Consider the following 27,493-nt stretch of genomic DNA (forward strand, 5'->3'; position numbering starts at 1 on the left):
GTCTTGCAGTAATGTTACGTAATATTAAAAAAATTACCGGTAATGTTACCTCGGTAATATTACCCTCTACATCACTATATCTACTGCATATTCCTGCACTATTAATGGATGCTTCATCCCCAAATACAATATTTGTAGCCAAATGTTGCATCTTGACGACTTTTGCAAATACTACTGACAGAATTGCAATCTTCTATTGTAATCATCAGCAGGAAAAAGATGATGCACTTTTCGGCTTCGATAAGCTTTATACAATATCGTTGTAATCTATCTCGATATAGAAGATTACAAGCCTCTCTTGCATTTTCATTACATTCAATAAAACATTTAATCATATCGAACTTTTCATAATTATTTTGATTATCACACAAAGGAAACACAAAATTTAGATTATGAAAACAAGTTTGTTCATGTCAAAAATGACACATCACTCAGTAGTTAAGCAAAGCCCTTTACGCAAATATTTCACACCCGCCTACTCTGTTTTTTGGACGTTCAAAATAAATCTATTTATATATCGTAAACTATGGAATTTTAAGGGCTACAAGAACATTTTAAAAAATTATATGCATCTAATTTAATTTTCTTTATAAATATTTGAAGAGTGGTCGAGCTAAGTGCCAAAATTAAAAATTGCTAGAAATCAAAGAAAACTTGACAAATAAGGAAAATAAAACAAATGTAATTTTTTTTTATGGACAATTGGCTTTATTAACAAACACAGAGATAAACTAAAATAAATGTTCTGTGGTAAGACATCAAAGAAACGTCGTAAAGCAAAATAAGTGAAGAAATAACGGAAATAACCTAAGTCCACAATAATAAATGATTAATCTAAATAGTGGTAAAAAATGCCCTATTGTCCTGATCAATGTACTTTAGCATTGCGCGAAGGTCTTTTTTCTTACTTTCATTTATTTGCTCAACACCAGGGAAGGCTAAGAGCTCAACCGACTTTAAATTTTGCAGTCACACCCTTTTTTAATACACGGCACTTCTCCCATCCTATTATATTAAGTCACTGAAATTTTTCTTGTACAATACTATGCCGGGCTCTTCTTTCGTCACACGTAACCACGACGCTTGTGTAATGCCTAGTTTAGTTGTATTTATAGGTTTTGATGATAGTTTATCACAATCAAAAAAAGTACATTCACCCATATCTAAGAGTCTGTATGGCCCGGAAGGTCTAGCAGCCGCAATTGCCGTTTTGACATCGTTTACTGTCTGAAGCTTAGAACGTTTTGCTTGTTTCTCGATGAGGGCAAAATCTCTATCTGAAGACAAAAAACTATGGCCGGAAACTAAAAATGTATGGTCGATGGTGTCAAAATGTCCATTGGCTACTAATAAAATGTATAAGAAAATGAACATTCGGTTTTTGTAATTGCCCTGCGCAGTTGTCACTCCATATACATAGTTTTCGCTTATAAGTTGAAAGCTGACCTGTGTTCAAGGCTTGTAGAAGACATGATGCCATTTGGTTGCCACCTCGGCCCGACAGTCCTTCATGCCAGATGCACATTATCCCATCTGACGTATCTTGCACATGTATTCCAAAATTGAAGCATGACAACTGGCGGCTGTAATACATACTACTATGCGTTAATTTTGGTAGGGAAAAAACTTTCTGTAGATCCATGGTAATGGTACAGGTATCGCTACCTGGAAGAGTACTACTCGCACTGTCTTCTTGAATGACCTTTAGAGCTTTATCTGTTTTTCTATGATGCAACTCTTGTCCTGGCTTCTTAAAAAAAGTAAATCACAAGTCTTGCACGTATCAAGTCTAGGTGTTCTAAAAGAAAGATTTGGAAAATCTGTATGTTATAGTGCAACCAGGATGTTTTATTTTAAAAGCGTTAAATAGCTTATAGACATTAAGGTCCGGACTGAGATATTCTTTTTCATTTTTTGAACGGCTGTAGTGGCTCTCGTCCCTCGGAAAGCTGTTGTTGTGGTCTTTTACCATCTGTCTATCATGAAGAGTGTACTTGAATTTTTTACAACCTCCTCGTTTACCCTTGAAGGTTGTATGCCCCTCCTTTTTACGCCTAACAAGCGTGGTAATCTTTTGCGGGCTGATAGCAAATATTTCCAAAAACGTTTTTTTACATACCCTTTTTACGTTACCTTGCCTATCTGGAACAGCAAAAGCTATGGTACATTGTCGTCTGCTTTCTGCTGAATCATCGTAGGTACCATGGCGGCGACGTTGTTCTGGTAAAACTTGCAATAATCCCATGAGATAGCTGCCTTGCTCGTTGAGTTCAAGGCCATAGTATAGATCGAAAAGCTTAACTTTCATATCAATCACATCCCTACAGCTAAATTTACATTTACAGGTGATCTGAAATTAAAAAAATCTCAGGGTAATGTAAGTATCGGCTACAAAGATTTGACTATCGGGCCGCGCCGCGAGCGGTCTAAAATTTCAAGCGAAATATCGTTAAAAATCTCGTACTAACCTCATTTTTGGGAACGGCTTTTCCAGGTTTTTGCAGCTTTGATTTTTGTGTAACATAATATTTTCCACTCAATCTAGCTTCACTCTGTTTTTTTCTTCTTGATTTCGTATTTGTATTATCGCCAAACGCAATAGAGTTCATTGTAATTACTTTAACATATAAATACACAGACAATAACAATCGAATCTAACGACAAACCAACCAAGAATATCGACCTGCATACCGGCACTTAGATCAATTAGCAAAGAATATGATGCCGGACATAGAGGTGGCCCCATCTTTGGACTTCGTTTGCAAGCCCTAGGGTGAAATTGGCAATTTTTTTAATAAACATTTTAAGCACTAAAAAATGCTATAAGAAAATCGTTACAGAAATAATTTATCTTTAAAAACCTAGCAGCCATAGACCAAAAACGAAAATTACCAAATTTCAGAAACGCCCCCCTAGCGGCGAAACTGTTGCCATACAAAATTTCATTTGTTTCAGTAAACTTTTAAAATTCTAGCCCGGAGAATGGGGTCAAATTTTTTTCTCTAACAGGGACAAGACTTCCCATAAGAAAACGTCCAAATTGGCCCAACCTGTACATGAAATCCACATAAATTTAATATAAATATCTTGAAACAGAGTAGCTCATTGTAGAACTAAACAACCTTGGTACCAATGTCCTTCGACGGCGAAAATCGCGCAAAAGACTAAACATTTGTATGGAAAAATGTAGCGACCAAACTGCTTAAAATAGTTATAATACCCTTTTTAATAACAATTGCATAGGTGTTATCTCCTTCGTATTTAATTTAAGTTTTAACAGTTAAAATAAAATCTTTAACGTCTAAAAGACGTCTTTTAAGTATTTTTTCATTCCGACGTGAATTTGACGTATCTTCAAGTCATTTTATGATGGTGGCATTTGTAGATCACTTTGAAGTCATAAAGCCGTATTCCTGCCACTAATCTAAAGTACTAATAATATCGGTATTAAGACGTTTTTTTGTTTCCTGGGACATTCGATTTTGTTTCTATTACACTGGCGCACAGCTTATTTAGGGAACATACCACCATAGTTTGAATATTCTGAATTCCGAGAAAATATTCCTGGAATCTTTCTTTAGAAACGTTATACAGACGTTCGATATTTATTATTGGATAGACCAGGAATGGTTTTTTTTTAGTACATATTTAGAAAACTGCTTTATTCCTCTTTTTATAATTAAAATTATAAGTACTTTTCAGACAATAGTTTCAGCAATATAAATAAATTTACATTGCTGAAACATATAGGAAATGTTTGGTGAATATTCCAGGAAGTTTTAAATTATTGGAATCGATAACATCGTTCCCTCAATTTTCCAGGACTGTTCACAGGCGCAGAGAATTTTCCTTTAGTTTTAGGTTCATTTGATATCTGTATTAATTTTTATTAATGTTTTTAAGTACATCTTCTAAAAATATAATTACTTCTTTAGATTTTAACGTATATGATGAAAAATAGTCGGTGAAAGTTTAGTCCAGAGATCACAGAGACAGAATTTTTAAGTTAATAGAAAATTCAAATATAAACATATTTTAGTTTAAGATATTTTGTGGATTAGCATGCGTTTCAAAAAAAAAAAGTCAACATTTATTTTCTGCATCTATTTAAGTCAAGAAGCTAACAACATGGCTACACTGGCATAATTTTCCAAAAATAGAATATTATATTATAAAAATATAAATTAATTCAATTTATAATGTTGTGTTCTTATTACTAACAAAAGAAAAATATATTTTTATTTAAGTTAATAGCATTCAACAGGGCTGCATTAACATAAATTTAAACGTTTTACAAAAATATAAACTAATTTAATTTTTACTGCCCTGTTTTAATGCATAATTAAGAAAACTAAAATAATGTATTCCTTAACAGTCGTAAATTTCGACAATAATAAATCTGGAAATATCAATATTAAAAAAATACAAAGACAAGATCTATTTATTCGAAAAAACACTTTTTTTATAACGGAATTATTTATTACCAGATATAAAAAACTATAGAAATTCATAAATTAGAATAAAATATTCAATAAATTATCAATGCCTTTGTTTATTGTATTTTTTGGTAAATTTATATATGCGGATAATAGTTATTAATCTTTGTAATAAACAAAAAACTCAAAAAATATCAATTCAGTAGTGTACAATAAACAAAAGCAAACAGACAAAACTAAACATTTTTTATACACAACTGTAATAAAACTAAATATACTTAATCTAATAACATACTATGAACTAAATACATAGTATAAAAATGGCCATGAAACACGTACTTATATAATATATTGATATAATATTATGCAAAAAACAACCTCTCTCCTAACTTATATAAACCTATCTATTGTCAACTTGGTAAAAAACCACAGTCATTATAGTCCCTTAGGTTTCTTTTATGCTATAGCACATTCTTTAATTTATAAGTAGCCAACGAAAATAAGGTAAATAAACTGGTTAAAAACCAGTTTTAACTGAAACCAAAAGATCTCAAATTTACATTGAAAGGAGTAAAGGAAAAAAAATGGTTTAAATATTATTGGTGTTTTTCTTGCTTCTATAAACCTTTTTGGATTCCTCTACGAACTCCATAAGATTCCTGGACATAAAGAAGGGTTTTTCCATTCCGTTGTTTATCAATAGATCCTCACAGTAGCATATAAACAAGGTTTCCATAGTTGTCTGAGTTTAAAGAAACATTATTAGTAAGTAAAATAAATGCGAATATTATTAACAAGCGATAATATTGGTGAGATAACTTTTAATTAAAATTGTTATAAAGAACAAGGATTACACTTTTTAAAAGATGTAAGAGTGTGACACGTTCGCTCTTTATCATTGAGATACGAACATATCACCTGAAAGGCTAAATAATTAGGGCAATCAATTTATTACCAGGTTTTTCCAAAATTTTTAAAATAGCAATGAGCATAAGATTGATTTTTTTTTATTGTTTTAACTTCTTTAGTTAGCACCAACATGGTTTCTCTAAAGGTAAATCAACCCAAATAGCTATGTTTTGGTCGATTCTTAAACACCTGGAAAATGGTGAATTTGCTCTTGGACCTATCCAAAGCATATAACTGCTTGGATAGAGGTTTGCTGATTCAGAGATTAAAAATGTATAGTGTTAGAGATAACGTAATAAACTAGTTTAGATCATATATGTATTAATCACAGAAGACAAATAACAACAGTCACACAGAAAGGGAAAATCGCTTATTCCCAAATTTTGCCTAGTGATAAAGGAAATGCACAAGGTATTATACGGGGTCCAGTCGTGATAACACAAACCTAATAATTCATAGTAAAGCTTATGACCAACTAATATCTAAAGCAAAAAAATTCTTTGATACGGCTACCTCCTGGCTTAATGTGAATAGTTGACAAAGATTAATGTTAACAAAGAGAAAACAAACGTGTGAAAAATGCCTGTGAAAGAGTTAAATCTGTACCTTGGTAGAAAAAGGGCCAATGTCCAAATTTCCCATATTTGAGTTATAGGCATAGGAAGTTAGTTTATTAATGACTTAACATTATTGAAAATGCCAAAGTCCAAAATACTTGTGTTTTAGCGAAATAAACAAAATACACAAAGGCCTATGTCCAATTCTAGTTAATAGAAAAAAGGCCAATCTCTGGACTTGGGCCTTTTCAATATATTAGAAGAATAAATTAAATGGCCAAACTCCATAATATGGACATTGGCCCTTTTGTATTATTTTATTTAGGAGATTGGCCTTAAGATTTTAATGCGTACCTAGTTTTTATAACCTCAAATTTTTAGTGTAATTTATTATATTATTAGTAAACTGTGTTCTGTGTTTGAATAACGTTAAATTATCAAAATGAGCAAAAGGACCCTGGAAATTTTGCAGAGATGACTGAGAAAAAACTAAAAAACGTGTAAGGAATGAAAAAAGTTGGATGGAAAATGAAAGAAGGGATCGCAAAGAAAAAGGAAAAGAATATAAGACAAAAAAAGGAATCCTACAAAGGGCAAAAGAGCTAAAGGAGCCATGCGAATGTAAACTAAAATGTTGGCAGAAAATTTGATGAGATGTCTAAAGGCAGAATCTATTTAGAGATTTCTACAATTTATCAAGGCATGGTCAAGAACAGTTTATAGCGGAAACTGTTAAGGAATGTGCAAAATTTAGAGAACGACAAAGAAAATGAGCTGATAAGCAAATTAAACCTAGTCGAAGAAACTTTTCAAGAAAGTACTTTCTCACAAATGAAGATCACAAGAATTTGGAGGTTTGTCAGAAAATGTACCTAAATACTTTTGATTTGAACCTTAAAAAAGTGAGAGTAATTGTCGAAAAAAAAAGATTAAATGATTCAAATATTTGCTCTTCAGACGGTCGGGGAAAACATCGAAATAATTATAAAGTTACCGAGGAAAAAAGAGATTTTATTAAATCACATATTAATAGTTTTCCTACATACAGCAGTCATTACTCTAGTGAGAGGACATCAAAAAAATATTTAAGTCCCGATCTTTCAATTGCCCAAATGTATCGACTTTACATTCAGTATTCCGAAGAACAAAACATAAGCCCCGAAAAAGAGTCACTTTACAGGCAGATTTTTAATGAAGAATTCAACTTTTCATTTCATGCCCCTGCGAACGACACTTGCTCTAAATGTGACAGTTTAAATGTAAAGTTAAAGACATTTGATGGTAAAAATCTTACAGAAGAAAAAGAAAAAACTAAAATTGAAATTTTGAAACAAAGAAACGCTCACTTAAACCTCTCTGAAATGGCTTACAAACTTAAGTCACTAGATAAAGAAAACAGCAAGAAAGATATCAAATTTGTTGTTGCATCATTCGACCTACAAAAGTGCTTACCTACACCATATTTGCGTAATGGCGTTTCTTTTTATAAAAGACAACTCTGGACTTATAATTTAACTGTTCATCAGACTTCAACTGCCGGCAATTTAGGAATTTGCTTTTTATGGGATGAAAGCTGCTCGTGGAGGTCAAGAAATTGTTATCGCGAATATAAGCGAAAATACATCTTGTCATTACCAAAGGAAACGGAAGTTTTAAATCTTTATAGTGATTCATGTTCGGAGCAAAACAAAAATATTTTTATGTGTACTATGATGAGCTATGTCTTGAAAGAATGTCAAGATCTAGGACATAATTTGCAAGAAATCAACCACAAATTTATGGAGCCTGGTCATACTCATATGAAGGCCGACAAAATCCACGCAGCAATCGAAATATGCAAGAAAAAAACGACTGCTGAAATAGAAGTCCCCCATGACTGGACTAATTTTAAAAGAACTGTGCGCCGAAATCCATCCCTACAAGTTAAGGAAATGTTACAAAAAGACTTCCTAAATTTTAACAGCCTTTTGACGGAAAAATTGGTTCATAGAAAAAAAAAATGAGATTGCTGAAGTTGTTCCATGGATGCGGATTAAATGGATGAAGTTCTCCGTTGAACACCAGTTTCAGATTTTTTTACAAAACGAGCTTTAACGATAGTAAAGAGTTTAAGGTTGTTGACCTGAGAAGAGGTTTTGTACGAAACCGGCCTGCGATTCTGGATATTGATGTGCCTAAACCTATAAATCAAGAACCTTTACCATTGGCAGATCTTAAAATCAAAGATTTGTTAGATTTGCTGCCTTACATTAGGGATTATAACAAACCATTTTATGAGAACTTATAAAGATCTTCCGACTTGAATGTTGAAGATATACAAGACCCTGAGCATGAAGAAAATAACTAACTTTCTCTGTTATTTTAGTGTAGGTATCATAAAAAGTAAAGATTTATGGCCACAGAAAATTAATTTTCTAATGCTAAAAAATACGAATTTCGTGTATAAATAAAGATTATTTTCGTAATTGGGATTGTTTCATTGTAGCAAAAAGGCCGATGTCCTTTAGCTCTTTAATACCGCCTTGGCCAATGTCCACGCTTAGGAGCCTAACAATACATTTTCAAAAAGAATCCCTTCTTAAGATTTAAAATCCCAAAAATAAGTAAAGTAGGAAAAAAGGGTCACAATTTATAAAAATATAAAGTCAATCCATCTCATTAACCCTGTTTTTCTCAAAACAGCTGAAATGGACATTGGCCTTTATTCTACCAAAGTACAGAAATGTTGAATACCTTATGCTTTTCCACCAGAATAAAAACTTGTTTAAGTTCAAAACAGAACAGCAGTACAGCACAAAAACATTTGATTCTAAATATTTATCACACTCGCTCTTTCAGAAAAATCATCCCATTATATGTGTGTTAAATTATTTAAACTCATATAAAAACTGATAAAAATTTGAAATTACTTTAGAACCCTACTGTTTGAAAGATTTTGGTATAGATTTGTAATATTTCGTACAAGTATGACTTTTTGACGTCATTCCATTTCAAGGGCTTTGTTATGAATCATTAAAGTCATTGCTAGCATGTTTCCAGGGTCGAAAGCAATGTTTGTGGTATGTATCTGTATTATTAAGGAAATTAATTACCAAAGTGGATGTATTGCATCCTGTATAAATGTTTTTATCTGTAATCTGAGTGTGTCAAAAAATTTAAACAAGAAAACGAGTAAGAGTATGATAAAACAAAAAAAAAATATATTCAAAATATTCAATTAATATTTTTTACCTCATATACTCCAAAGGTAATAGCTCCCACAAAAAGAGAAACAATTCCGACAATTAAGTACGTAAAAAGGTGGCCGACTTCCGGCGTTTCTTCCTAAAATAAAAAAGTATAAAAGACGATTCAGTTAAGATCTTGGATTAACATACAGGGAACATAAATAAGATTAACCAACAAACTAGCAGTGAAAGGATCATCACCAACAGGACCGCCATCCCAATAATTAAATCTCCAATGTAGTTAATTGCGATAATATCCCTGATGTTTTGCATTATTAATCTAGCAGCTCTTTTGCCAGATCGCAAAAAAGCTTGTCCATGAATTGCTGAAAAAATATACATATATTTTACACCAATATATTTTACATAAATATACACCAATTTTACCAAAGTGATAATATAATACTGACCAGTTACAATATAGGCATTCCTAGATAAAAATTTCAAGAAAGCTTCCATCTGATCAAGACAAAATTCGACTAAACAAGCAAACTTATCATTTTTAGTTAGACTTTGAATTGCACTTTTAATAATTTGAACAATAGTGAGAATGAAAGAACCGAAGACCACCGTGCCCATGTGGCGCTTGAACGTTATCGCAATGGCTTTAGTAATTGGGCTTCGCAGGAACACCTTGTCTCTAAAAAAAAGTTATTATTTTTAAAGAAGTTACAGTTATAGTCATTTATAATTTTTAGAAAAAATGTATTCCAGAGTAACAAGTTATATATAATTTTTGCACTAATACATCAGATTTTTATTAACTTAGTGAAAAGTTATTTTTTATTGAGGTGTTTTTATTTGTTTGAGCGCGATTCCCCAAAAAAAAGATCTGACCAAAAAAATTAAATCATTTTCGACAACGGGTCGCAAAAGTGAGTTTTCTAAATATTTAAAGTTCAATGTTCAATGTCAGTCGCAAATTGTGAGTTTTTTAAATATTTAAAGTTTAATGTTTAGTATTGTAGCTATATTCTCATTTAAAGTTAAAGAAATGTTTATTATGAAAAAAGAATATTACAAATGTTTGACTCCTATTATTAATGATTAACGGCCATTTTGAAAAAACATCTACAAGTTTGTCAATAATCATTTCCTTTATTTTCCTTACAATTCGTATAAAAGACACATTATGTGTAACAGAATTTAATTTTTCACAGAAATGAGATATGACTAGTCCAAGTTGTTACCTACGTAAATCCCAAGAAAGTACCTTAAGTCAAAAATAATATGTATTAAAAAAAACTCTATTTTCCGACCCGAATTCAATTGATTAAATTCTTCATTGTTTGTTTCTATTATTACTTCTCCACTTTTAAGGTAAATAAGGTAATGTTCTTAAATAGCATTTTTAATATAGACAATTTAGGTTTACAAAGAGTTGTAAAAATTTCTATCAACTTACCTAGTGAAGTACCAGTTAGAAATCGATCCGCTTATAATCATAAACTGCGTCCCTTGGATGCACTGACATAACCAGAGGAACAAAACTAAGCCGTAAATCAGTGTTATAATCATTGCAGTGTTTTGTTCGTAAAAATAGAACTCAGAGCCTATTTTACTCAAGATCCCAGCGGACAATAACGCCATATATAGTGCACCAAAGATAAAGAGTATTGCGATTGTAGCAACGCAGGACTGAAACAATACAAATACAGTAGAAGTTCGCAAAGTATTTTGGTCTTCGAGATGAGCACATGATAGAATGCGACAGCCATGTTCAAGGAAAAAGTTTACGTAGTGCGTCCAAAACTATACTTAATGAACGGTTTTAACTAGGTGCTATTTACTTAAACTTTGTGTTATACGAGCCGAAAATACTTTTCTCTATTATAAATAATATACTATAAACTGAAACACTATGATGTAAATTTTTGAAACTATTAATGCACTCCTTTAAATAAGCGTTTCAGTCATGCAAGTGCACATGCGAATTACAGAGGCCAATACTGTGGTTGACCTGTAACAACATGCAACAGAAAATCATAGGTAAAGTCTGAAGTTCAAAAGGAAACCACAAACCACTCGAACTCTAGTAGAGGACGAGAAAAAACGTCTCGTTCTCTTTTTAACTTTAGCTTTAGCTATACATTAGCTGTTACAATCATTTTCGCATCCAGGACCTCAATAAAAGGCCTTTGGAACAGAATAATTAAGAATGTGAGTATATTCAGCGCTCTACTTATACATATATCGAAATATGGCTCTTTCGCTCTACAAAATTTTGAATGAATTTCGGACATTTTGGGTTTATAATTTCTAGAGGTTTTCAAACCAAAAGACACCAAAACAAAGTTAAAGGAAACAGAAAAAAAATTAAATACGCCTACGTAACTAATAATAAAACTATCAATGCTTATACAGAAATATTTGAGCCAAACGCAAGGCCAGGAAAAAAATTTCTATGATTATACGATTGTATTATTATTCGATTTTATTAAAATGATTTAAAAGGAGTTTATAATTCGACAGAATATTTAGCTAGTCAAACTGCCTACATTGACAAATTTATTGATATAACATGACTCTAATAGTAATTAATCTCTTATATATAAAGAAACTGAGATGTTTGACCAATGTAAGAATTAGGTGCCTGACAAGAAAAACAATCAATTTTTTTATACAGAAGAGTGCTATTTGCTAAATTATAATATATGCTATATGCTAAAGTTGCTTTAAAGGGGAAGAGGATTCATGAGTTTAGAAAAAAATGGCATTAGCAAGATTAATTGGGGACCGAGCTGCAGCAATATTAAGGGGTTTACGAATGTTATTCACTCTGTTTTCTAACATTAAAGGAAAGGCCGACTTTATATATGTAATATTGTTATTAATAACATAATGTGTGTCAATAGTTGCATCACCATGTTATATTAATTAATTGTTGAACTTTATACCTATTAGGGTAATAGGAAGACAGGTGATTTAAATCTGCCGGAGTCCGTCGATTTTCTAAACCACTTGCTTTGAATTTTTCCTTAAAAAGTTATGATATTTGTGATGTAGATGTAAAACTGACATTAGATTGTTGTATGTTGAGCATAATATTTTATCCAATATTTATTTTCCAATACTGGTTAATTTATCGAATGTACACATATCAATAATATTTTATTTCTAGTTACCAAGAATAATATAAATACAATTTTCGATTTATTAAATTGTTATGTGAAAAGAGTAGAACTTTAGAATTGCTTCAAGAAAATCATCAAAATTGACACTTATGTGTAGTCATATATGGGATACCTTTTTATATGCATACTAGATCATAAAATTAAAAAATATAAAAGTAAAAAGTATATAAAAAATATATAAGTATTTCCTCACTAGAAAAGTTTTTTTCAGTGCAAATTTTTTTGATTTTAGTATGTAAGTAAGTAAAAATGTATTATTTATTATCTTTTAAATGTATTATTTGGAAAAATATTAAGTATCAGTATCATTATTAATATTATAAGTTATTATCAAAACATAATAGAAATGGATATATTTTTTCCGAACTCTAAAATGTTTTGTATAACATTTTTGTTTTAAATTCTTGTATCTATTATTTTCCTTGTCATTTCGATAAAAAATATGTTGTAAAAGTATAAGTACAATAATATAAATGGGAAATAACTTACCACAACTGGTACAAAAATCAATCCAGGCATATCCAATACGGCTCTAGTTGTCTCGTTCAATAACATTATGACCAATTTTATCTTCTTCCTAGACCATATTAAAAGGACCACCATAATTATAGCGATAACAGTGAATACTGATGCTAGAATTCGTAAATTTTTACCGTGGTTTGTTGAATACATATAATCGGTCTCGATTGAAAGGGCAAAGAACCTAACATAAAAGTGGGCATTAAAAAAAGAAAAAGAAACAAAATTTAATCACTCACCATAAAATTGCAGTAAGTACTATAAAAGCACCAACAGAAGCAATTAAAATAAACCAAACCATAAATGTTATAGCATGGCGAAATAGCATGAGAATCCCAGTAGCGATCACTAAAATATATTTAGTTAATTGATTTTGTCGTATTATTCTCTTCAAACAATTTACCAATGGAAAAAAGACATGAGATAATAATATGCATTTTAACTGTCGAAAAATAGTCATTAATATCCATATCATGTTTAGTTCTACCGTATATGTCCCTTCTTTCTCGGCTTGCAAAGCATTTCCCATTCAGCTCTATTCTAAAATGTCATTATTATAATATCATACTGAGATTTTAAACTACAAAATTTAGATAAACATTAATCTACAAAATCGATCATATCATCTTAATTTGTATTCCTAAGGGAAGATGTATCAGGGCATCCATCATAAGACCTACAATTAATTTTCAAATACATATAACAAAATAATAAAAAAATATTCAAGGTAATAGCAAATAATAACAGTGATTCACGTGAATTCGAAGAAGTTTTTAAACGGATACATACCCAAATTATAGAAGTTATTACACCCAATAGATAACTTGGTTTTGCGCAGAATGAAAATGCATTTCAAAAGCCTTTTATATTATTTTTTTTACTAATATTTCAATCTATTTTACTTTAAAATTTAATTCCCCAAAATTTAAAAATAACAGGCTCTCTTAAGTTTGAAGGTGACCATTGGGATCGTGGAAACGGATCGGCGAAATTATAACAAAGTTACCTAATTCGATTCCGTTTAAATACATGACAGTTTTGTGCCCTCTACATAGTGGTTGATATTGCGACTATGATGTTTCGTGTTTTAACGTTCATCATCATTTTTTTTCTTATTAGTCCAGTAAAAGAACTGTAAAGCTGCAAAAGCGAATTTTGATGAATTTTTTTGCAAACGACGGTTTGTGCTGTGTTCTGAGAGACTGCGGAAAAATAATTTTGTCACATAATTGGGAGTTTTTTGAAAATAGCAATAAAATAAAAAACGCGTTTTCTTGGAAACCACTTAAGGCAGCAATTTGATTTTTTTATGTGTTTCAGATAATGTAATTCTGCAAAAAAAAATATATTTTCTATTTTTTCTCTAAGCGTAGAAAAAATTATAGTTCAAAAAGAAAGAAGAAGCTAATTTTTGCACTCGGTAGAGCGTGAAGCAGTTCTTGGAAGAAGGAGAGGGTATCACAAGATATTGGGTTCTCTCCTCGGTACGGGTCACTATTTGATCCGTCACATTCCACTCCATTTCCGTATGGTATGCGTCTTGGTAAATTGTTTTTCCAATAACTTTGAAACCCACTTGTGAATTTTTTGCAATTTTTAAATACTTATATATCATGTTTTCGAAGTTTTAACTATATTTTTTCACTTTGTAAGTAAAATAAATTGTATAGTATTAGTATTAGTAGTATTATAAATTTTTTTTGCAATAACTTTAAAACCAACTTATTCTTTTTTTTACTTTGAGAATATCTATATAATTCAATCTATTACAAAACTGTTTTTGTAATAACTTTGAAACTAATTTTTACTTTTATATTGTAATGAATTCTTCAAGTATGGATAGTGTTAATTAAAGTTTACAATATATATAATCTAATATGTATATATTGTAAACTGATTAAAACATGTTGATTCTGTATAAAATTCTTTGTTACAATAACTCGTAAGACCACGTAATTAAGTCTTGCAAATTTCGAAAAGATTTGACGTATAACTGTAGTCAGTCTTCCAAATAATCGATTTTCTTCAAGCAATTTGCGCGGGCTGTAGCTCTAAGGAGGTGCATTTTAGGACACTTTATGATATGTTTTTAGGAACAAAAAGTCTTATTTTAACTCAAAAAATAAAATAAAGGTTATTAAAATATTTGCACCGAATTTTGTAACACCCTATATATTTTTGAAACGGTAAAAAAAGCAAATATTATGAACTATAAATATAAAGGGTGTTCCGTTTAAAAAAACATAAGTTTGGGTTAAAATATATATCTATATATATATTTCTATTTTAAAGATAACGGAAAACGAGAAGGGTTCCAAAATGCCCTATATCTTAAAAACTAAAAGGACTATGAAACATTTTTTGACGGCGTCTTTAGTTTTATGAAAAAGTAGTGTTGCGTGGATCGTGTGCCGAAGGACCACCAATTTAAATGAAATTGGACTGTATGATTTATAACTTATTTTAATTTTAGATTTTACAAAGTAAGACAAATTCTACATCCTTTCTTCTACCAACGAATGCTGTCGATCTCTCTCCTCTTCGTTACTCTCGCGTTAATTGCCTCATCATCATCGCTTCACGACTCGCTCCCACCTCGTCTCACCGTCGCGCGCACGTTGCCACGTTTTTTTTTATAAATTATTATTTTTTAAAGTCTAAACATGCCGCCCGGGTTGAAAAGTCTCCAGCTTTTCAAAAATTATTATAATAAACCAATAGTTTAAATATACACAAAAACACATAAAGGTTTATATAAGTCTCACAATCGCGAACTTTCTTTGTCCACTAATTGTCCTCTAGTGGCAGTATGCAAATTTTACTCATCGACCGTTTTAGAATAGTTCCGTTGGCTAAACGAACTGACAAAACTCAGACCATGCCGTCTGCACCGGGATGCAAATCCGTAATACGTGCTAGGGGCCAACGTAATGGAGGCATATTGTCCTCAACTAAAACTACCAAAGTTCCTACTTTAGCGGTATTCTCAATGTCCTTTTTCCACTTTGATCGGGCTTGTAGACTAGCCAAATAACCTCTTGACCATTGGTTCCAAAATTGCTGGTGTAACTGCTGCAAGCGCTGATATCGGGATAATCGTGAAATTGGAACATCTCGTACTTCTGCTTCGGGGGAACTGGCTAGTGAATCGCCTATGAGGAAGTGGGAAGGTGTCAAAGGAAGATAGTCATTAATATCGTTAGACATTGGCATAAGAGGGCGCGAGTTTAAGCACGCCTCGATCTGCACGAGCAATGTGTACATTTCATCGAAACGTAAAGATGCGTTTCCTAAAACTCTTTTTATGTGAAATTTAATTGATTTTACAGAAGCCTCCCATAAGCCTCCAACGTGAGGCGAACGCGCCGGTATGAAATGCCACTTTATTTTATCTTGTGCCAAAAAAGAAGTAATAACACTATTATGCCTTTCATTATTAAGGAGATTGTATAACTCTATAAAATAATTGTTAGCTCCTACAAAATTTGTTCCATTATCGGAATAGATATCACTTGGTTTACCGCGTCTAGAACAAAATCGTTTCAAAGCGCTTAGAAAACTGTCAGTTGTCAAATCTGTTACCAACTCTATGTGAACAGCTCGGGTCGCGAAACAAATAAATACACAGATATACGTTTTGATTAACTTGCTTCTGCGAAGTGTACCCTCTTTGACATAGATAGGGCCCGCGTAGTCTACACCACAGTTTGTGAATGGCCTACTTGGTGTTACTCTAGAACGTGGTAACGAACCCATCAAAAATTGTCCAGGTTTTGGATTTATGCGATAACATCTTATACAAGAGCGTATTATTCTTTTGACCACGTTTTTCCCATTTACAGGCCAGAAGTTTAATCGAATAATTGATAGTAAATTTTGAGTTCCTGCGTGCAAGTTCTTTAGATGTTGTTCTAAAATTATTAAGTCGGTTAGCTTATGCTTATCGGGTAAAATAATTGGATGCTGTTGATTGTAATCTAACTCCGAATTATTTAATCTTCCGCCTACTCTAATAATATCGTCTCAATCTAGAAAAGGATGTAAACTTAAAATTTTACTACTACTGCAAACCTTATTCGATTTTTTAAGATCTTTAACTTCTTGCTGAAAACATTCCGATTGTGCTTTTCGAATTAAGATAGAATAAGCTTCATTCAACTCTTCAACAGATAATGAATCTGAAGAAGCTTTAACTTTATTTAGCGTCCGATGTTTGAATCTACAAATATATGCAATAACTTTTCGCAATTTACTCATAGTTGAAAATTTTTCAAAAATTTTTAAATTATTATCTGTAGATTGAATTTCTATTTTGTTATTCGAGATGTGTAATGTAATATTATTTATCTTTATTTCCGGTAACATGTCATAATGTTCTTCCTTTAAATGTTCTTGGGAATATTTTTCTAGATTTTCCCTTAAAAATTGCGGACCATGAAACCACATTTGGTTTTCAACTAAATCCTTTGGATCTAATCCGCGCGAAATAATGTCTGCTGGGTTTTCTTTAGTTTTCACGTGCTTCCAGCTTTCTATATTGGATATTTCCAAGATTTTTGCCACCCTATTGGCCACAAATGTTTTGAGATTGCATGGTTCGATTTTTAACCAAGCTAAAACTATGGTCGAATCCGTGAAGTAAGTAACATTAGAAATATTAACATCTAGAATGTTTTTAATTTTATAAATTAATTCCGCGAGTAAATGCGCTGCTACTAATTCTAATCTTGGTACAGTTTGTTTTTTAAGAGGGGCTACTTTAGATTTCGCGGTTAAAAGACGTATTTTTCTTTCACCGTTTTCACTTAAAGAACACAAGTATATGCATGCCCCGTATGCCTTTTCAGAGCTATCTGAAAACCCATATAATTCAATACTCTTGGCGTTTGACATTAAAACGTGACGATCTATCTCGATTTTACTTAAAAGAGGAATTTGTGAAAGAAAATGTAACCAATATTCTTTTAAGTGAAGCGGTAAAATCTCATCCCAATCTAAATGTAGCTGCCATAATTTCTGGATTAGCAATTTGGCGTTAATTATAGCCGGGCCAATAAGTCCAAGCGGATCGAATATTTGTGATATGACTGAGAGAACTGTACGTTTCGTGATTTTTGTTTCATTAAATTTTACGTTAACAGAATATTTTAATACATCTTGATTCGCGTCCCAGAATATGCCTAAAGTTTTTAATTCTTTTTTATCATGAAATATAACTAAAGCTTCATCATGAACTTCGCTTTGATTTAAAATAAAATTTAAAATAGATTTTTCGTTAGATGACCATTTTCTTAAATTTAAGTTAGCTCCAGATAATATATGTGTAAGTTCACAATAAATTTCTTTCGCTTCATCTTGCGTATCCACACTTAAATAAAGATCATCCATATAAAAGGATTGTTCTATTATTTTTGATGTTCTTGGATACCTTTTCTTATTTTTTATTGCAAGTTCTTTGAGACAACGTGTAGCTTGGAACGGTGCACTAGCCGTACCATATGTAACAGTATTTAGAGTATACACTTTAATTGGTTCATTAGGAGTAGGTCTCCACAAAATTTGCTGAAATGTATGTTCGTTAGGATCAATTAAGATGCATCGATACATCATCTTTATATCCGCGCTTATTACGTACTTTCTAAGTCTTGATCGTAAAAGTATCGAAAAAAGATCAGATTGTATTGTCGGTCCTACCAATATTATATCATTAAACGAGATTCCTGATTCACTTTTTGCGCTCGCATCAAAAACCACTCTGCACTTTGTTGTAACAGAGTCCCTCAAAACAGCAGTATGAGGCATAAAAAATGATTGACTGTCAATTGATTTATCAAAATCTAAATTACACTTAAAAGTCATGTGCCCTAATGTCTCATATTCATGCATAAAAGCTGTGTACTGCTCTCGTAAGTCTTGATTTTTGTTTAACCGTGCTTCTAAATGCTTAAAACGTTTTAAGGCTACCGATTTAGAGTCTCCTAAATGTTTCTCAACGTGTTGTTTAAACGGATATTTAACAATAAAAGAGCCATCGGCGCTTCTTCTTGTAGTTTTATTAAAAAAGTGTTCACAATATTGTTCATCTTTGGACAACACTTTTTCGTTCGATAAATCTTCAATTTGCCAAAATCTTTTCAAGGATTCGTCTAAATCTTTATTTGTCACTTTAGTTACAAAATTACAAATTGCTTTATTTTGCTGTTCCTGAAATTTTAAATTTCCACTGAATATCCACCCTAAACATGTTTTTTGGAGGACTGGCATATTTTTTCCTAACTTAATTTTATCGTTTTCGAGCAAATCAAAGAATATCCCTGCCCCGAGTAACACATCTATTTCTTTTGGAACGTTGAACTGCTCATCAGCTAAATTAATATTTTCTGGATAATTTATTATTGATTTGTCAAACTTAAAAAGCGGTAATTTTTCTGTTATAACCGGTAAGACTAAAAACGATAAATTTACTTGAAATGAACTAAATCTTGATTTTAGTTTTGTAGAAGTTTTATGCGTGATTTTTGTTACTATTTGGTTTATACCAGACAAAGGCAAGTTTATCTTTTCACACGATAAGTTTAATTTTTTACATAGCGATTGACTTATTAAGTTTGACTGACTGCCCGAATCTAGCAGTACATTACATTTATGCCAAAAGCCACTACTGTCCGCTATAAATATTGTTGCCGTTGATAATAAAACGTGATTTTTGTTAAAAGTCGAGTAAGATATAAAACCATCTGATAATATTGGATTATTGCTTATTGAATTATTAGTCGTATATAAGCTATGTACTCCTTGTTGCTCGCTAATCACATCATGTTCGCTTAATAATTCACCCGAATTTACGATTTCTCTATCCCTGCGATTTGGTTCACTTTGGCATCGCTGCATCGGCCGTGACGTAACCGCGCCGTGGACGGTTTCGAGTTCCCCTCCAGTAGCCGCTGCTCGTGGATAGAATGTTGCGACGTTGCCGCTTTGATTTCCAATTCTTTGAGAAACATGTTGATATTGATCGTTATGTAAAAACGTGTTGTGTTTCAGCTGACATTTTTTGCAACCGCTGGACTTACATTCGAATTTTGAATGTCCCGATCGCAAACAATTGGTGCATAGTTTGTGTTTTTTAACTTCATTATACTTATCATAAATTGATAAATTAGCAAATTTTGGACAGCGATAAATAAAATGATTTTCTTGACAAATATAACATTTGTTTTCATACGAGTTTCCAGTTGAAATAAAACATTTCGAGTTTGTTAAAAAACCTCTATTTTGTTGCCGTGACGTATTTTCGTGACTATTGTTTGATTTTACAAAATCATTATGTATGGCTTCAAGTGTAAAGCACTTTTTTGTTAAAAATTCCGTTAAATCATTTAATGTCGGTAAGTTTTGATTTGTCTGCTTACTTTCCCATTCCCGTTTAGTACGATCGTCGACTTTTTGTAATATTACAGCAATGAGTAAGATATCCCAATATTGAACAGGTAGGTTTAATTTTTCTAAAGCAGTTTTATGCTGATGAACGGTATCTAATAGTTTTCTTAATTGTACAGAGGATTCTTTTGAAACGTTGGGTAAATTAAATAAAAGATTATTAACGTGGTGATTAATTATTGCACGTTTATTTTCATATCGTTTTTGTAATAAATCTAATGCTATAGTATAGTTTGATGCCGTGACATCCAAAGAATCGATAAGTTTTAAAGCATCATCTTTACAACAAATTTTCAAATACAAAAATTTTTCAATATCACTTAAATCGGGTCGATTATTGACCACCGAGTCAAACACATCTTTAAAACCGTACCAGGTTTCATATTTACCATGAAACGTTGGTAATCCGAGATTTGGTAGCTTGGCAACCGCGCCAAAATCCCTATGAACATTTGATGCTGCCAAATGTGCATTATGGCTCTCCGATAAAGGACTTTTTAATTTATTATTATATTCGGATATAAGCTTTTTCGCGCAAGAAATATTCGAATAAAACGTTGATTCCGTGTCCAATCGATTGTCTTTTTCTTCGGGGAATAAAAATTCTAAACGTGTCTGAATTTTATCAAATTCCGTGAAATCTTCTTCAACACTTTTCAATCGCGTTTCGATTTGAAATATTTCATCTGCTTTGCCGTGTAAAAAATTTGAAAACCGAAGTAATCTATCGCATATCACTTCGCGTGCATGTCTTAATTCTAAAATTTGATCATCTTCTCCTTCTAACGTGGCATCACATTTACTGTTATTACGCTTTTTTGGCATTTTAATGACGAGTATATAAAACGAACGTGTTTTAAACGATTAAAAATGATGAAAACTGATAAAATGGCGTGAAATACGAGAATAACACAGCTTTCATGTGCTTATAACGAGTACGAGTAACGAGTAACGAGTATATAAACCAAACGTTTCTTAAACGATTAAAACTAAAATTTAATAAAACCGTGTGAAATACGAGAATAATGTCATAAAAACAAAGCCAATTTCTAACTACAATACAACTAGGTAGGAGCAAAATATCGAGAAGTATAAGGAATGTACGTGAAGGAAGGTACAAAAAAATAAAGGAGCATAGAACGATCTCACCTTGCTTAATCCCGCGTTGAAGCTCCGTGCTTGGCTTCACTACGTTCCCATTACGCTGCCATTACGTTCCATAGGCCTACGTTCACTGTCTGGATCTGTTATCCGTCTCGATGTGACCAAAATGTTGCGTGGATCGTGTGCCGAAGGACCACCAATTTAAATGAAATTGGACTGTATGATTTATAACTTATTTTAATTTTAGATTTTACAAAGTAAGACAAATTCTACATCCTTTCTTCTACCAACGAATGCTGTCGATCTCTCTCCTCTTCGTTACTCTCGCGTTAATTGCCTCATCATCATCGCTTCACGACTCGCTCCCACCTCGTCTCACCGTCGCGCGCACGTTGCCACGTTTTTTTTTATAAATTATTATTTTTTAAAGTCTAAACAAGTAGTGTCCGCGAAAACCGCAACCCTCTATCTGTTGAAATAACGGAGATATCGGCCAAAAGTACCCAAAATGGGACGCCATATGCAACGCGCTTACAAAATCTTTTTCTGTGAATTACTGTATTCCAAGGGATCCATGATATCTTTCAGGTGAGCCATGTCTTGCAAATATGTAGTATGAGGGTAAAATTCTTCTTACACTATATCTAGATGATATTCCCAATGCCCTAGTCTTGCGGCTTCAATAAAACGGAGCATTATAATCAGTGTCTCAAATATGGCATCCAAATCTTTGCTGTTGGACAACTGGTTTTTAACTCGCGCGAAAAACAAAACAGCGCAAGAAAACCATGTGTCGTATCTTTTATGTCAACATCTGAATTGAAATCAGCCAGATTCATCTTCTGTCCCAATCCTTCATGAACTCTCGAATCTTAGCCTACAACTCCTAATTTTTATCTTTAAAACGTTATCAACAAAAGTTACATGTAAAAGTCAAAATATTAGCCTAAGTGACTTTAAAAACGCGTAACCATCTAGCATTTTCTTACAGCACCCTGAGGCATATGCAACCTATACCAAAAAGGATATCAGCAAACGAAAACCTTGAGGCGCACAACTATTACATGAAGAAACGTCAAAAGTGCTACAATTACACCACATCTCAAATAGAGTTCTTTTTATAATTTATTTCTTCCAATGGCCAGTGATCCAATTTACAAAAATATAAAAGAAAAAAGAATTTTCTGAAATGTGGCTTTTTATATGGTATCACTGATAAGCATTTTTCAAGAGCTTCAATATGATATATCCCTAGACCCCTTTTCTATATCTTTATCTCATCCTAATCCAATTGCAGATAAGTAGGTTGGCAAAACTAGTAACTTTTTTTTTCATTACATTTTCTTTTTTTGCTTATTATATCTAAATTAATTCACCTTGAATCTACCGATTAAGTGAATTACATGCCCATGGCGCGGCGCGGCGGATTCTAAAAAGTGAAAGGTAGTATTATTATATTACCATTTTTATTGCACTTCTGATTAAAGTAATCAATAATCTTAATTTTGATTGAAATCAGATTGGCTTTTATGTCTTCCGATAGCCGTGATCGTCTAGTGGTTAGGACCCTACGTTGTGGCCGTAGTAACCCAGGTTCGAATCCTGGTCACGGCAAGGCAACAAATATTGTCGCAGGAAGACTTTTTTAAATTTTTGTTGTAAGAAGTATAGAATGGTCGTAAGATACATACATTTGTAAATGACACAATGAATAATGAGGTATTTGCAATTGAAATAGGAAATAAAAATGTTTACATTTAGTTCAAATATTAAAAATATTATTTTGCTCTTCAGAAGGTATGAACAAACAGCTCTAATTAAACTGAGATTAGATATTGCAAATCATACATAGAAATATTTTAAAAACCGTTGATTATTAATAGTTCCTAAAATAATATACCAAAAATAATCTGAATAAATAAAGAAATTGGGAATCTACGTATTTCTATAGCACAAATTTCCATTGTGCATGTGAATTGCTCGATATATTAAATGTGGCAACTATCTATGGGAGACGAGTGATGAAAATTAAGTAAAATGCACCCCACGCTGTTTACTTGGATTTGAATTACTCTGTTAATAACTTAAATTTTATTATGATTTTTATTGGATGTCATTAATTATAATTGATTGTCCGACCTTTTACTACTGAAAAACTCTTCGTCGTGTAATTAAAAATTGTTTTTTACTTTTTAGTTCGATTAGCAACAAAAGCGTGTTCGTTTTTAGTTTTTTTAAACTACTATTTATTATTTTAACGGACTCGTAGAATTTGGTCGAGACGCAGGTAACGATCATCGATGGAATGTGACGGAATAGAATGAATAGAGCAACCTAGGCTGGGGGATTAACAGAAGCAGCTGGACCCACCTCCCTTACTTGCTGTGCCAGCTCCTCGGACCGAATGAAAATTACTTTCACTTGAAATTATATTTAAACTACGCGTTGTAGCTTAAAAAGTCATTAAGACATTTTTTGTGCAGAATTTAATGAGCTACAGCATATCAAGAAATGAACCGCATACTTTTAGTGGTTTACGAGGAGAAAAACGATTTTTTGATAGTTTTCGCGAAATGTAAAAATTTCTGAACATGTGATGAACATTTTTTTCTGGATTCTTAAATAAAACAAATAGGCACACTGTTTGCAAAAAACCGTACCATTTTAGTCCCAATTTGAAGTTTATGAGTTTTTTTAATGGTCTATGTAACATCACAATTTATTGATAATATATTTTATATAATAATAATTTAATTTTTTAGGTGCTGTCAATGTTCACTATCACAAGTATTGGATAAAGAAATAGCTTCATTTTGTAATCACTTCGAATTTTTTTTTCTTTCGGAAAGCGTATACATGTTACCTCATTTAAAAATCACTTCATAACATTAATTAAACCACCCGAAAAGGAAAAATTTTACAATTATGAATTAAACAAAACTACTTATAGTTTTAAAATATAGTTAGTTAAATATAGTGGATTCTAAAGCAAAATTCTTTTACTATTATTTGAATCTATTTATGATTTTACTTGAAAATACCTATAAAGACTTAAGTATATTTTTTAAACAGTATATTATGATCTTGATTCAATCACAAGTTCGTCAGCTATATTCTGTGCAGGACGATGATTATTATATATTATATTAAATTAAGGGGCCATTAAAAAATTATTATACTTACTGATCATTCCGACAATTTTCAACACAACTTCTTGGTTGCAAAATCCATGTAAATCCATTATGGTTACCTCTGTCTGAGTCATATATCTCCAAGTAACTGAAAAATAATAAATAAGGATAACTTATAAGTTTGATATGGTTATAGTTAATATGGTTTAAGTTTGACATGGTTATAGTTAAGAAGTTTCATTTCTTAAAATTGATGCAGTATTGTAATCTGCGAGGTCAGCTCAAGAATGTCGACAAATAAAGGTCGAAATCCATCGAAAATTTAGCTAATCAATCGATCGATATAAGCTTTAGTATCTAAACAATAACAAAATTCTTAATGACAATTATTAAAAAAAAATTTTTTTTAAATATTGAACATATTAAATAAATGTAAAAATACAACCCAGGATAGTATAATATACGTTTCCGTATATATGTACAATATGTTTAATTATTTCTTACACTTGATTAAAACATAAACTTTCATATACAAGTTATGGAATCGATTACTACGCATAGAGGTGCTTAAAGGCGGAACTATAGCATGTGCTTGCATTTCGTATGCTCTGCTACTCGCTTGCTAGGTCGTTGTTTTTCACTTCGACATTAGCAAGAGTGACTTTCCTTAAGAAAATAAAATATGAACTCTCAAAAAGTAGATACTATCAAAATAAAATTAAAAATAAACTTAACAGAATTAAATTCTTTAAACAAAAGGCTCAAACAGCTCTCCTTTACCTAAACCATAAGTTAACCTATCGTAAAAGCCATTTCGTATGTCCAAGAGTTTCTGGTGAAATGGAATTCGCACATTCGACAATTTTCTCTTGTAACTCCTAAATTCGTGTTTGTAAATGGTCTCTTACTCTCTCTTAAAAATAAATCATTTGGGGATAAATCTGGAGATCTAGGAGTCTATTTAGTCTAAGTCTATTTAAGCCAATCCCACTAACAAGAAGGTTAGGAAAAAGACATCCGCCTTTATGAAAACAGACCGATCCCAGGTCTAAATCAGAGAGAATTTGAATGGCAAGAAGATCTTGGTTTCTCAGCAACTTAAGGTATTTTTTGTGGCCATTTAAAGTACCAAACATTCAATTTTTAAGGATGCTAAGTACTATTTAATAAGTAGCTAAATTAAAAACTTCTGTGCTTTTGTTCCCGAAACTGATATCGAACTCCGTAAGAATTGTATTTCTTATATAATGAAAAAGAAGATTCATCTGGAAATAGAATGCTTCGTTATGAAATTTAATTTTCAGTTGTTTTTATATCATGATTTCACAAAATTCTATTCGTTGGCTTTAATCTTCGGGAAATATCTCCTTAGCTTTGAAATATTTAAAACATTAGCACCCATGTTTTTTCCAAATACTGCTATGAGTTTGATGATCCACACCCAGTTTCTCTCCCACACTTTTACTTGATCGTGTTGAATCCACTTATAGAGCATTACAAACAAAGTTCTTCCAGTCGTTCTTGCTCCTGGATTCTTTCGATAGAAGATTCCTTTAAATGTACTTCAATGCACTCTAATGTGGCATTTATGATAACCTTGAAGTCAAAAGGCTGTCTCAAAATTCGAAACCACGTTTAAAATAGTTTTTTAGCAAGGCATTGATCTATTTTTAAATTTAATTGAAAACATATTCCTACATGATATGGCCGAATTGCCCCCATAAAACCATTTTATAATATCAACTCTTTCGGAAGGGTACCTATAATCTAGAAAAAAATATTACCCCTTTGAAATTCAACAGTGCAGTCAAGTTTCGGCAGGTAAATATGTTTAACTTAATTTATATATAAAGTAAATTAAAATAGCATATGCTTTTAATATTTAGATAAATAAAAAACGAACATCAGAGAGCTAAATAAAAACAATTTTTTCTTACTACCGTGCGTAAAGTACTCACTTTACATACTTTCCAGGGTGTGTAAAGTTTCACTTTTTACGCACTAATGCCTAAAAGTCTTTTTAAGCACTAGTGCGTAAAAAATAATTTGACGTTTATTTGACATTTGATTTATAATTTGTCAACAAATGTTTTGACGTTTTGCAACATAAAGTCGTTTACGGGTTTATGGGTTTATAATGGGAAGTTTCCCATTCATAAAAAAAGGACTACTACACACACTTGTTACATAAATAACTATTATATATATACTTGCAGTGGAATTGTAACTATGGCTGCAATTTGTCTGAGGAGCTTATCAACTACCCGGAACAAAACCGAGGCGATTCCCGAATTGTTTCTGACATGAAAAAAACTAGGTCTGGTAACTCACAAGGTATTCCTCATCATTAGAATGCGATAAACCAAGTTTGTTGGTATATGTACTCCAAACGCTCCCGAAGAATTTGAAACAAAGTCCGGTCATGAAACTAGAGCGGGACTATCATTTGGCACAGCAATTTCGTACTAAAAATTTAAGGAAAATCGGTTAAAAACTGTAAATTCGGCAGCCGATTGAAGTTGAAACGAATCGAACGTGAAATTTTCTCCGCTTTTCGAATCCGTAGTCCGAAATATGGATTCCCAATTAAAATTCACATTCAGCCTTAAGGACATTCCAATGTAAAATTTGAGGTTACCGTTTAGTTCCTTTTTCAATGAAACTTTTGTTTAAACTTTTTTCCACGAAAATTAATATTTTCAGAAATATTTTACCGTTCGGATATTTAATAGACAGCCCATATATTTAATGCTATGTTTTAATAAAATTTCATAGAAATTATCCCAAAATCCCAAAACAAAATGGTATTTTTAAAATTTTTTAATATAAAAAATCCTAAAAAGTAATATTAATTTTATATTTATTAACTTCTCGTTTTACGAATTAAGATGTCCTTTATGACGCCACTAAAACAATTACGCTAAATTCTAATTTCTTGGGTTAAAAATCACCAAGTATATTGTCTTTATATAGGTGAACTGAGCAGCTGCAGCTGGAGGTTTTTAAAAATCTACTACTGACAACCGACAATGTGAC

At 31.8% G+C, this 27,493-nt stretch overlaps 1 protein-coding gene and 1 non-coding gene across 3 annotated transcripts in view; one reads left to right on the forward strand and one right to left on the reverse strand.

Moving 5' to 3' along the window:
• Positions 1-4,400: 4,400 nt before the first annotated feature.
• Positions 4,401-27,493, reverse strand: part of LOC126745036 (choline transporter-like protein 1) — a 54,741-nt gene continuing 31,648 nt past the window's right edge. The window contains exons 5-13 of one of the 2 annotated variants that reach the window (XM_050452720.1): positions 24,510-24,605; positions 13,186-13,322; positions 13,022-13,130; positions 12,753-12,966; positions 10,535-10,767; positions 9,540-9,769; positions 9,280-9,455; positions 9,134-9,226; positions 4,401-5,178 (exon numbers count right to left, since the gene is read on the reverse strand). In XM_050452720.1, coding sequence (XP_050308677.1) covers positions 5,026-5,178; positions 9,134-9,226; positions 9,280-9,455; positions 9,540-9,769; positions 10,535-10,767; positions 12,753-12,966; positions 13,022-13,130; positions 13,186-13,322; positions 24,510-24,605 — 1,441 coding nt within the window. In that variant the 3' untranslated portion in view covers positions 4,401-5,025. The remainder of the gene's footprint in view (positions 5,179-9,133; positions 9,227-9,279; positions 9,456-9,539; positions 9,770-10,534; positions 10,768-12,752; positions 12,967-13,021; positions 13,131-13,185; positions 13,323-24,509; positions 24,606-27,493) is intronic. The other variant, XM_050452711.1, reaches the window with a different exon arrangement.
• On the forward strand, positions 22,869-22,940 carry Trnah-gug (transfer RNA histidin (anticodon GUG)). Its single transcript has one exon. It is a non-coding gene; the product is annotated as a tRNA-His (tRNA).

The sequence above is a fragment of the Anthonomus grandis genome, chromosome 1, assembly GCF_022605725.1.
Source record: "Anthonomus grandis grandis chromosome 1, icAntGran1.3, whole genome shotgun sequence".
Lineage (NCBI taxonomy): Eukaryota > Metazoa > Arthropoda > Insecta > Coleoptera > Curculionidae > Anthonomus > Anthonomus grandis.